The sequence below is a fragment of the Capra hircus genome (genome assembly GCF_001704415.2).
Source record: "Capra hircus breed San Clemente chromosome X unlocalized genomic scaffold, ASM170441v1, whole genome shotgun sequence".
Lineage (NCBI taxonomy): Eukaryota > Metazoa > Chordata > Mammalia > Artiodactyla > Bovidae > Capra > Capra hircus.
The window spans coordinates 12,073,116-12,086,124 of record NW_017189516.1 but is presented as its reverse complement, the minus strand read 5'-3'; the positions used below and the strand labels follow the sequence as shown (position 1 = coordinate 12,086,124).

General features: G+C 50.9%; 1 protein-coding gene across 1 annotated transcript in view; it reads left to right on the top strand.

Moving 5' to 3' along the window:
- The window catches only part of FAM155B (family with sequence similarity 155 member B), a 29,108-nt gene extending 17,803 nt beyond the window's left edge, over positions 1 to 11,305 (top strand). The window contains exons 2-3 of the mRNA XM_018044030.1: positions 7,927 to 8,098; positions 8,456 to 11,305. Of these exons, the coding sequence (XP_017899519.1) occupies positions 7,927 to 8,098; positions 8,456 to 8,841 (558 nt within the window). The 3' untranslated portion in view covers positions 8,842 to 11,305. The remainder of the gene's footprint in view (positions 1 to 7,926; positions 8,099 to 8,455) is intronic.
- The last annotated feature ends 1,704 nt before the right edge of the window (positions 11,306 to 13,009 follow it).

Genomic DNA, 13,009 nt, shown 5'->3' with positions numbered 1-13,009 from the left:
TTCTCCCCAGAAGTGATCCAGGTCACTTCAACTCACATTTCATTGGCCAAAGTCTTATGGCCACAGCTAATTTCAAAAGGTGTGGGAAAGTATAGTCCTACTATGTTCCTGAAGATTAACTCCTTAACCATTGGTAACTCCCAAACCTTTATCTCTAGCCCAGACCTTCCTTCTGAACTCAGACCATTATGTCCAACTGCCTCCTTGACATTCTACCTTGCCTAGTATATATTGACCTATACTTCAAAGTCAGCATGACCAAAAACTGAATTCTTCTTCTTGACCCCCAAATCTACTTCTCCTCCTGCCTTCCCTTCCTTAATGAATGAAACTACTATTCATCCTGCCACCCAAACAAGAAACCTGGTCGTCATCTTGACCCCCTTCCTCACCCTCAATCCCCATATCCCTAATTTATCTCTTCTCATATCCATCCCCTTCTCTCCATTTCTTAATTCTGCTGCTACTGCCTCAGTTGAGGCCCCCATCATCTCTCACTCAGATTGTTTGCAATAGTCTCCTAGCTGATCTCTCTACCTCCAGTTTTGATGCCTATAATCCATCATCCACATTTCCGGAACATAAATCTAAAAAGTTAGTCATAGATGTGATAAGCAGTCTTTTAAAAAGCAGTTATTTAAAACTCACGAAAGGTTCTCTGTTGCCTACAGGATGAAGCCTGGCATCCAGAACATATCATAATATATTATGATATTATGGGCACAGCCTTCCTCTGCAACCTGATCTCCCATCATGGCCCCCTTTGTACCCTCTAACTATGCTGAACTACCAACAGTGTCTGAACCTGGCAGTATTTCAAACCTCCAGGCCTTTATACCTGCTTATTCCTTTGCTTTAAGTGCACTTACTCCTGCCATATTCTATCCAGTGAACTTCAACTCATTTTTTCCAAGCCCCAACTCTAGCCTCTCCCATATGGAGATATTTTCTCATGCCTCACCCCTCAAAATACAGTTGATCCTTCCTCCCTTTATGGGATCACTTGTACCAAGTACATACTACTTATTACAGTGACCTCTAATGATTGATACACAAGGTTGTCTCTCTTGCTCCTTAAAGATAGCAATCTTGTCTTCCCTAACTCTATCATCTTTAGCTCTCCAGCACAGTGCCAGGCACTCAAACATGTTCAAAAAGTGATCATTGCAGGAAAAAAAATGAATTGGAAGACCTGACCTGATTCAAGGAAGTTTACAAATACCTCCTGCAGGGCTGGCATGGAGACAGGAAGTTTATGGCCCCAGAAGAGCTAGTAGGAGCCATGAGTAATGCCACAGAGAGGCATTATGTCAGCTCAAAAGGAGAAAGAATTCTTTAACTGTGAGAGTTGTCTGAAGATACAGACTTCCATAGGAGAATGTGTGCTATGACAAGAGGTTTACAGTCAGTAGCTGGATAAGATGCGGCAGTGATGTTGGAGTGGAACTTCCAACAGCAGATAGGGAGGTGGGGTTATGATTGTCACAGTCCTTTCCATTCTTGCGTGGTCATGAACCTGCCTCCTCTGCTCACCTGATTGATATGGGTCATCTAGGCTTCTTCAGAGAGCTGCTCTTGCACCAGGGACACCACTTCTGCGCTAACCAGGCTGCCCCTGGTCTTGGAGCAGGTGGCCTAAGAGGCTTGAAGGTAACTGGCCCCTCTGGAACTACACTGGCTCTGGGTTCTTATATGCCTCTCCAGCTATCTCCCCTGTCGTTCCTCCAGGCCAGACCAGGCCACTCTGACTCATGGCTGCTCATTCTCAGCAGCAGGAAAGCTGTTGCTTATTTTTACAGCCACTTAAGTAAAGCCATGTCACCCACCTGCATTTGCTCTGTAATGCCTCTAATCTCAGTCTGACTTTGCCAGTCCCAAAGAACTACTCCCAGAGTTATGTCCATTATCTCCCTCCCCTGGGTTGGAGAGATTGACTTTAACCTTACCCTGTTCTGATCCAACTCTTTGAAAGCCCAGAATCAGGAATAGGGGCACGTGGCTGTTTTCGGACGTGCCCACGGAGGTCCTTCACGCAATGCTACGTGTGGACTCAGTGCAGAGAGACATCAGATTAGTCATCAGAGTAACTCCCTTCTAGTCCTGGCTTTGTATTAATAGTTGATTTCTTGCATGTTTCTGAGTTGGCTGAAACAAATCCCTTTTCTGGGCCTCAGTTTCCCCTTAGGTAAAATCTAGGGGCAGGGTGGTTTACTTGTGTGCTGTGGGCTTCATCCCCAAGCCCAGCCCAGACTGCCACTCTGCCTGCACAGTCTCTGCAGCTGCAGCTCCTGGCCAAGTGTCCCAGGGGTGCGTTGGGACAACAAGCAACGATGAAGAGAAGGTCTATTGGGAGTATTTGGATGGGAAAACAGGCCCTAGGGAGGGAAGCAAGTTGGAATCCAAGAAGGAAACTGCCAACTTTCTGGTTGGCAGGAACTGAAGCTCTCCTTTCTGGAGGGTTTTCTGGCCCCCAAAACAAGGAGTCCAGGGTGGCCTCCCTCTTCCTAAACCTTCTGGCCCTGAGTCTTGGCTGTGGGCTGTGTATGTATACACACACTCGTGTGCATTCCTGCAGCACCCTGGGGGCCTGTACAAGTCACCTGCTTCTTCCCAGAAGAGCATAGGAATGAGAATGCCTGGGCCAGGGCTGCACGCCAGGGAGCAGGAAGTTAAGGCTCTTTAGGTCCTCCCACTCCCCCCTAAACTAGCAGCTGCAGAGCCCAGGATGGGTGGGGATCCCTCTCATTTTACCCGCTCCCATTTCAAGAGTGGTTTAACAGCCCAGCCGGGAGGAGGGGTGGGATAGCCTTCTCCGCTTCCTTTTTGGGTTAATTGGTGTTCCCTCTAGTTACTCCCTGCTTCCTTCCCCTCCCAGTTCCCATAGCAACTTGGCTGTATCTGCCAGAACTTGAGTGAGCCCAGCAGCAGCCTGCTGGACGTGGGGAAGGGGCTTCTGTGGGGAAAAGAGGGCACTGCCAGGTCAAAGCTTCCACCCCACCCATTGTCTGCTGCTACTTCAAGGGTCCAGGATGCTTAAGCACAGTGTACAGGGCGTGATAAAGAAGCCTTTCCTGCCAGAGCTGGAGTTTGAAGAAAAGCCCAGAGCAGACCTGGTTCTCCTCAGCTGTCCTCCCCTCCCCACACACCTGTGTCCTGAGTTTAGAATGCAGTCACTGAAAGGATGGTCCAGTAGGAAGAACCCTGGAGTTGGAGTCGAGAAACTGGGTTTCAAGTTCCTCTCTCTGCCACTATTTAGTGTGACTGTAGACAAGTCCTTCCCCCCTTTTCTGAGCCTCAGTTTCCTCAGCTATAAAATAAAGCAAGGCTAAGATCTCTGCATATGAAAATTACCTGAGCTGTTTTGAAAAACTCTAGATGTGTAGGTTCCACCCACAAGGATTCTAACTGCTTGGTCTGGAGTGCAATGTGCGCCAAGCAGGAGCATTTTTAAAAGACAGTGATTCTAATATGCAGTCAGAATTGAGAAACGAGCAAAAGATCTCCAAGGGTCTCCCAACTGACTGCTGTCTGGTTCTGAGACATGTCTTCCTTTGCCCTGCATGCCCCGTCTCCAGCCAGCCCCACAGCTCTCGAACCTGGCTCTCTCAGCTCTGCCCCTTCCTTGTGGATGAATGCCCAGGACCCCTGCAGCTGCCTAAGCAACACAATCCCCTGTGGCTCAGTCCTAACACTGATGAGATGAGGCAAGTGACTTAGGCCTGTCTAGGGAAGAGGGCTGCAGAGACTAAGGCAGGCTTGCTGTCCAGGTGGTCACCCTGAAAGCCAGACTTTTCATCTGAGAAGGACCCCAGCCCCTTTTAAAGCATGTGGACCAGTGCAGTGACCTCAGCTGGCTATCTGCTGAGCCAAGGAACTGGATTACCTCTCAGCCCCTTCTTCCTCCATTCCCTTCACTAGTTCCTTGCCTGTTCCTGCCTTGCCACCCACAGGCCTGGTGTCTTCCTCAGGCAATCTGCTCGCCCACTTGTTGCCATGGTGACTCTGGGGGTGGGGCTTGAGGGAGGGTCATCTAACTAAGGAGAAAGGCCTCCCTCCCACAATCAGGCCACCCCTCTCCCTGCCTCACCTCCCTCAACTCCCTGCCTCTCTCCTAGGGCAGAGACAGGGAGTGCCAGCCACCAGTGCCTGCTGTTAGGCTAATTGCAGTTTCCTGGGAGGAGGGCTGACCCTCCACTGCAACCTCCTCACCTGGAAGCAGGAATATTGAACCAGAATCGCCCAGGGAGAATCCCGAGGGGGCCTCTGAACCCCAGTGGTGGAGGACTGTGCTGTTCCACACAGTCCAGGGTGAGGGTGGAGGTAGACTCTGGGTCCAGTCTGTAGAGATTGGGGAAGAGGCTGTGGGCAGAGAGATTTCTCTTGGAACTCTGGGGCCAACAGGATGGAGGGGGCTCTCTGAGGTCCTGGGGCCCTTAGCATTACGGATTTCCTTTTGTCTTTTCTTTCTTTCTTCCCCGTATCCTTCTGCTCTCTTATCCTTCTTTCTTATCTCAGCTCTCCTCTGCTCCCATCTTCTTCACCTTCCATATTCCCTTGCTGGCTCTTAAACCCTTTTTCTTACTCCTTCTTTCTTGCCTCTCCTCTTGGCAGGCCCTCTTCCACCTCTCCTGTACCTCACCACTATCCCCTACTCTTTCTTACCCTTCATCTTCTCTCACCCTCACCATACCTGTCTGCCTCCCTTATATCCTCCATCTCTCATTCCCCTGCTTCCTCCCCAACCCTTTTGTTCCTATCCTGCAAGCACCACCGTTTCTCCCGCTCCAGCTCCGACTCTTTGTTGCCCTCTCTTTCTTCCTCTCCTGCTCCCTTGTCCTGCTGACCCCACTACCACTCTCTCCAACCCCTGAGCCCCTCTCCTACCACTCCAGCTCCCTCTTCCCCTGCCTCTTACCTTTACTTGTCCCTTTCCATCCTCCTTCCCCTCCCTTCTCACTCCATTGCACAGACCTTTTATCCTCATAATTTCACTCTTAAGAGTTTATGTAAATAAAATTTAACACAAGTATTTGAGAGAGATGTGTATAGAACTATTCACTGAAGCATTGTTTGTGATAATGAAAACCTGGAAATAAATGTCCATTTACAAGAAATTGGTATCCTTTGCATTTCATTCATATAAAACCATTCTCTGTTCTTCCAACACATTGTACATTGCACTCACGTCCATATCTTTGCTTAAGCTGTTGCCTCAGTCCAAAATGCCCTTTTGTCTCTGTCCCATCTCTGCCCTTCCCATCTAAAATCGTACTTTGAATCCCTGCTCAACTCTTTTCCCCTTATTGAAATCTTTCCCAGCTTTCCTATTTGCTTCCCTCCCATGGCCAGTGATTTAACTTCTCTTATAGAAAATGTGCCATAGTTTCAAGTTAGATGAAACCGGAATTTCTCTGAGAGTAGGGACATGTCCTCATACACTTGTCTGGTTCATTCCATGAACAGTTGTGTTTTTTTCCATATATTGCACTGAGTACACAATGGTCAGTAAGACACACCTACACCTGCTTTCATACAACTCACATTTTAGTGAGGCTGACAGAGAAAAACAAAACAAGGATGCAGACAAACTCCTACTTGTGGCAAAGAGACAGTTAAGGAAAAGAATGACGAGGGGGCACTGTCTAGCCAGAGTGGTCAGAAAAGCCCGCTCTGAGGAGATAACATTTGAACTGAGGCTTCAAAGTTGAGAAGGACTCCGGCAGACCAGAAATGGGGAATCAAGAGCATATCAGGCCGAGAGAACAGTGTGTGCCAAGGCCCCAAGGTGGGAAGAAGTAGGGCATGTTCAAGGAAAAGAAAGCAAGCCTCAGCATGTGGAGCACGATGAGCTGGAAGGGAGAGGTAGAAAATGAGGTTGGAGAGACAGACAGAGGCCACATTATGCAGGAATTTGAAGTCTGTGGTTGAAAGTTTGGATTTTATTCTAAATGCATTCAAGGATATGAAGCAAGGGAGTAACATGATCAAATGTCATATTGAGATCCCTCTTGTGTAAACAGTAGATCGGAAAGAGCAAAAGCAGAGGCAGCGAGGCCACATAGGAGACTCATACAGGTGACAGCTGACAGTGGCCTGCACAGAGCCACGGACATAGAGGGAGACTTGGCGCGCCTTGCTGATAGACTGTGTGTGGGAAAGCCTGTTAAGAGAGACATGGTGGCCGACACCCAAGTTTCTGGCTTGAATATTCAGATGCATGGTTGTGACACTTACCTGAAGTGGTCAAGACAGTGATGTGGGCAGATTTGGAGTTAAAAAAAAAGAAGACAGGAACTGAATTTTAAGATTTAGAGCATGTTAAATTTGAGAGGCCAGTGAGATAGCAAAGCCGTGTTCCCCAGGAGGATAATTTGCACCACAACCCACTACCACCATTCCCCACCACCACACCCCTGACCCCACTTTGGAAAAGGTCAGTGTGGGGTTACGTTGCCAAAGTCCAGGTTCACAGTGGAGTTATTTGCATTTGAGTGTACATGTTTAATGTTTGTGTAAGAAGCTCTGACCATGTTGCTCAGAGTGTGGTGGAAAGGCCTCTGGAAGCACAATGACCTGGACCCTTGTTCCAAAGACAGATTCCTGAGCCCTCCTCAGTCCTCTCGAAGCTGAATTGGAGGGGCCATCTGCCTATTTAACAAGTATCCCAGGGGATTCTGAGGCACACTGAAGTCAGAGAGCCATCGATACAAGGAGCAACTGAAGACATGGGGACTGGATGTGGGCATGGCTCTGGGCATCCTGTTAAAATGCAGGTGTGACTTGTCAGGTCTGGGGCAGGGCCTGGGAATCTGCACTTTTCACAAGTTCCTCGGTGATGGTGATGCTGCTGGTCCAGGTCCACACTCTCAGGAGCAAGAAGTTAGATCAGTGGTTCTCAATGGGAGATGGTTTTGTGTCCCTGGCCCTCCACCCTGCTCAGGGGATATTTGGCAATGGGCAGAGACAATGGGGAGGTGGAGGATGTTACTGGCAACTGCTGGGTAGAGGCAAGGAATGCTGCTCAATATTCTACAGTGCACAGAACAGCCCACACTACAAAGAATCCTGTAGTCCAAAATGTCAGGAATGTCACCATTGAGGAACTCTGGTCTTGATGATAGCCAAAGAGTACAGTGCAGGAAACCTTTCTTAGCTAGGACCCAGTGCCTGGCAGGAGAGGGCTAGATGAGGAGCAGAAAGTAGACACGTGAAGTGAAATGGCCAAGCAAAGTTTGAAGCAAATAAATGTGGTGTCTGCTCCACTCCAAGGCCGAAGCCAACAGGACAGAGTATGGATTAAGTAGAGCTTGAAGGCACATCTGGTGCTTAGAAAGGCAGATTCCTGTTTTTATTAGAAAATAACCCCTCGCATTGGTACTGCACTATAGAATTTATAAAACATTTTCATACATGTCATAATATTTGATCCACACAACACCTTAATCAGATAGAGCAAAAATTATCCTCTCCATCTCTTTTCTTGAGTTTAGAAACTTAACACCATCAGCCAAAGAAATGTTTGCTGAATTGAAAGCAAGTGAAATTTACCTCAATATAAGTAACCTCAGAGAAGTCAGGACATCTCTTGGGACCAGCTATAAAATGGTGCAGTTGGTCGGGATGACTGGTAAGACCTTTTCCAGCTCAGATACAGGAGTCATTTTGTGATTTTACCAGTGAATAAATCAAAAGTCTTTGGTCACTACAGACTGGGGACTATGAGTTCTGGCTATGAATGTGAGATTTGGGGTAGGAGGTAGTGGTTTTGACCCAAACCCTTCTTCCCCAGCCCCTGGATCTTAGGGTTGGCTTAGTAAGCACACAATACCCTCCCCCAACAGACTACAGGTACACCCCTCCTCATCACTTTCCTCTGACGCCGGAAGGGGCTGGCACCTGGGCTGACGCTCTTTCCTCTCCCCACAGGCTGTCTACAAGGCCTGGCTGTGCTCAGAATACTTCAGCGTGACCCAGCAGGAATGCCAGCGCTGGGTGCCCTGCAAGCAATACTGCCTGGAGGTGCAGACCCGGTGCCCCTTTATCCTCCCTGACAATGAGGAAATGGTATACGGAGGGCTCCCTGGCTTTATCTGTACAGGTAAAGACAGGGCCCTGGGAGAGGGCGGAGGTGGGCCAAGGCAGGCACCAGGCTAGGCTTGTGGTCGGGGAGGACAACAGGGAAGCTGGGTTAGGGGAAGGTTAGTGGCTGCCCGAGTGGGTAGTGAGGCCCCAGGTGGGGATGGGATGAAGTAGAATAGGGCCAGGGAGTTATCCCAGAGAAACTATCTGAGGTCCCTGGGAGACAGTGTCCAGAAAGGGATGGTACTAAGGGACAAGGGAAAGAGTCTTGGGCAGGACTGCCAGAGCAGCCCCAGCTTTGACAATCACCTCTCTCAGAAAGGCATAGCCAGCAGCCCCCTTAGCACCCCACCCTGCCTTCCTTATCCATTGGCAGGGTTGCTGGATACTTCACCAAAGCGGCCAGAAACCAAGTGCTGTGACGTGCAGTGGGTCTCCTGCGAGTCGGAGAAGAAGAAGTTCAAGGAGTCTGAAGCCCCCAAAACCCACCACCAGCAATTCCACCACTCTTATTTCCACCACTACCACCAACAGTACCACCACTACCACCCCCGCCACGAGCCCCCAGGCCGTCTCGGCCACAAGCCCTCCCTGCTGCCGGTTTCTGGGGGCTCCCGCCTCAGCCCCAGCAGGATCCGGCTCTACATCCTTGTCCTCATGCTCCTGCATACCATGGTGTCCTTCTCCAGCAGCCAGAGTGGTGGGGGACCGGGCCTGGAGGCACTGCCTGCCCTAGACGAGGGCCTGGCTCGGGAAGAGTGACCACAGGGAGGGAGATCAGACCTCCACCACGCGCCGACATCAACTCCAGCCCCCCCCAGGGGGAGGGGGAGGGGCCCCTCCCATGGGAGGTGTAGGACCAGGTGGGGGGCGGGGGAAATGGGGGATCACACATCACCCCCGACCAACCCGCACCCCAAAAGCAGCTCCAGCAGAGCCGCCAAAGGGCCCCAGGAAACTGCAAAACTCATCTGGGAGAAAAAGGCAGGAGCGGCAGGCGCCCCCCAGGCTCCATATATGGAGCTTAGCCAAAAGAAAAGGGGAGGGGGTGGGGGCTGGAAATGCCCACCCCTACTGAGAGCCCTGACCCCAGGGAAGAAGGCTGCTTATCTGGTCTTGGCCCTGCAGGGAATGTTGGGGGGCACAGAGGGGAGAAACTCTTTTCCCCTCTGCATTCCTTTTGTTGCCACGATCCTTAATTCCCTCCTGCCCATACTCCTACAGGCAATGGCAGACGATGCAGTGGCCTTCCTCACGCTCCAGCGCCCCGTGTCCCATGGCGGGGCGGGGCCCCGCCACAGGGAAGGACCAGGCTGGGACACGAGGCGTATGCAGTTGCAGCTAGGTCGGGGCCCCAGTTAAGCTGTGCCCCAGCACCCTAGGTGATAGGAATAGTGGAGGGCGGGAGTGGAGAGGAGAGAGGAACACAGAGGGCTTAAAAAGATGGCTGAATGGCCTGTCGCCACCTGGCCCTGGGGAAGCAGATGATCAGTGTTGAGGCAGGCTCAAGGACACCGCCCCAAATCAGAAAAGGCTGCAAAAGGAGCCCTCTGGGGAAAGAGCACAGGGACTGGGGTCTTGGGCCTTGAAACAGAAGGCTGAGGGCACACGGTCAGACTGCCACTGTCTGAAGGGCCATATCTTACAGAAGGTGCACATACTCCCAAGGGCCACTCTTGCCCTGGAGATCTTGGCCTTGGGGCCAAAGATGTTTCCATTTCTGATCTCCACGGGGAGGAGGGACTTAAGCCCAAGAGGGTCAAGCCTGGCCTGGGTCCCCAAACTCCCCCAACTCATCCTAGCCCAGGCCTCCATGAAGGAAACCCTGGTGGTGTTGCCCCAGGGCTTTCCAGAGATGAGCCTCCCCATCCCCAGCCTGTCCCCATTCCCAGCCTACCAAAGAGTATTTATCCCTTCCGATCCCTGACCCCATGCGTTACTATCCTAATTGTGGAACCACCTGACTGCTCCTCACCCTATAGCAGGGTCCCCTAATCCAGCCACCCTTGCCCCTTGCTGGAGAAAGTCCAGAAACTGGCAAGAGGACCCACTGGATAAAGACAATGTGCTGTGGTCCCTTGGCCAAGAGACTTGAAGAGTTTAGTCAGGCTACAGTGCTGCACGAGAGAAGAGGCCTGCAGAGACCCTTGGGGGCCATCAGCCTCGTGCTGATCTCCTGGGAATGGAAGGCCTGGGACATCTACAAACCAACAGGCACAGACAAGAAAGGGAGGCACAACTATGTTTCTGGGACAGGCCAGAAGGGCCTGTGTCTGGGATGAGATGCCAGTGAGTTAGGTGGGGTGGTGGGGAGTGGTGGACCTGGAGCTGCATTAGGCAAAACCAAGAGGGGGATAGCTGGAATTGGTTGGCTGAGGATAAATAAGAGACCTCAGTAGTAGAGAGGGAATCATTCAGGGGCCTCAGCAGGGTCCCCAAATAGGCTTTGTGAGACTGCAGAGCCCTCCCATGCCAGGTTTCTCATTTCTCACAGCGTGTCCCTCCACCCACCCCCAGCCCTGTGCCCTGCCCACACACTCCCTGTTCGGCCTTCAGCATTTCAGGCCTAGCCACATACCCCATCCCTAGAGTGCTCTTTTCAGCTGGGGAGGGTAAGAGGTGCTGGCTCCTTTCCAGAGATGCTTCTGTAGATGTGAGAGACCCTAGGTACTGCCTTCTAATTCCTGCATCCTCAAGAGGGGAAAAGGGACTGGGAAGTAAAGGGGGGGGCCTTAGGGCCCCAGGAAATGGACCCTTGGAGACTTCCACCCTTTCTTCCCCCTCACCAAGTGCCCAGGAGACCCCTGGCTCAGACCAGCCCAGGGCCTTGCCCAGTGGCAGGGGAAAGGGGCACCTCACTCCACTTCGAAGTCATTTGACTGTCCCCATCCACCCCACTGCCCAGATCTTCTACCCCCCCTCCAGTTGCCTCTGCCCTTCGTCACAGGCAGCGGAGCTGGGCAGCTTTCTTACGCCATTTTCTACACTGTGCTTCATGAGTAGGACTTTCTTGCACTAGTTCCTATGACTGAGTCTCCAAGTCGGATTCCTAGTAGTCCCCATCCCTTCCTCCCTCACCTGGCTATGATTCACTTGTTGCCCTACCCCTGCCTCTGTGTTTCGGTGAGAGTCTGTATGTGTACCGCTTTCTGTTTTGTTGCACTGTGGGGCAGAGGCCTCTCTGCTCTTGTTTAACCCCATAAAGAAATAAATGGTAAAGAGTTGATGATAACCCTCCCTTCATGGTTTTGTTCCATGGCGTCAAAATTGCCGGAGGAAAAAGTCTATGGCTTGGAAAGGAGGCGGGACCAGGAGATGCTGACCCCTCTGCCCCGCTGCTTGTTGGCTCAAGTCTCAGAAAAAAAGAGTAACCTCTGTAGCAGGCCATTCTAGAGAAGGGAGCCCAAATTCAACCTCCAGCAGGGATCAGGCAGATAAGTGTGAGCGAAGGAAGTGGGCCAGGCTGGGCTGAAGTACAGACACCGAGGCTGGAAGCGGTGACAAGTGCAGGGTGCAGGCGTCTACATGGACAGCTCAAGTCAGGGACTGACTTGTGGGAATATGGGCCCAATGATGACAGGTCATCTCATTCTTCAAGGGATATCAAGACTTGAGATTTTTATGTGAAGCCTTGAATGTTGAAATGTTGGCTCAAGTGTAAAACAAACAAAAAACCCACATACCTCTCTGTGGGCTAAATATGCAGGCCCCACATGGCCTAGGGATTAGCAGTTTTTCACCTTCATGGCAGCCTTTGTTCCTAGTCTCCCAGCCTCATCTCTCCCACACCACCTCACAAGGCCCATCTTCCCATCCCAGGTGGGAAAGCGCTCAGGTAGCAGAGGAGAGGCAGCGGACAGAGGCGTCCCCCACAGCCACATTCTCACACACCCGGGCCAGGGGAGAGTGCGACCTGGGAGAGAGTCTTGGTGTCCTCATTGAGCTACCGGATTTCTTCACTGAGAAAACCCAAGTCCCCCAACTCCCCCAGAAAGCAGCAGAGCACGGAGTTTAGGGTGCAGTCTCTGGACTCTGAGTTCACAACTTGCCATGAGTTCCTTGACTTCCTTGAGCCTTAGTGTCCTTATCTAGCCGAGTTATTGTGAGAGTTAGATGATAGATATCAAGGGCTCTGCACAACAGCTGGCATGAAGGAGCTGCTGAACTATGGGTCATTATTATTGTCATCAGTCTCAGTCTCTCAACTCTTTCCTTGACCTCCACCTAAAACAGTCACCAAGTTCTGCCAACTCTTCCGGTGTGATGTGTCCGAGTCCATCCCCTCTTTCCCACCCCTGCCTCCCCGCTTGGCCACTTCAGGCCCTCTGCAACTTCTGCCTGGTCCTACTACAATACCTCCCAACTAATCTCTTGTTCAGTTGCTCTGATTCTCATCCATCTTCCCCAGCACTACATGCTTTGGCACTTAAGAGGCACACTATAAGTATTTTGTGGAAAGAACTGCTGTGGTAAAATACACATCCAATCTTCCCAAAGAGAACATATTACACCTATGAGCAAAAACATCAGATGGCTCCACATTGCCTATAGAATCAAGTTCAAACTTCCTAGCAAGACTTTAAAGGCTCTTTGGATTCTGATTCCCATCCAACCAGTCTGAGACTGTCAAGCACTCCCATCCCATACACCTTTCACTGAATGAGCGCTGCACCTTCTCACCTCTTGTCCTTGGCTCACATGGTTTCTTCTGACCAGGATGTCTTTGCTCCATCTCTACCCATCACTGCCTTAGCTCGGTTTCAAAGTCCAGCTCAAATGCCACCTCTACTACAAAGAGTTCCTTATTCCCCTTCTCCCAGGCTAAACACTCTCTTCTCTTCTGTACTTCTACACCACTTTGTACCTAATCATGGTACTTATCACATCCTGCCTGTATTCGACTTAGTCCATTCTTTCACTCAAAACATAC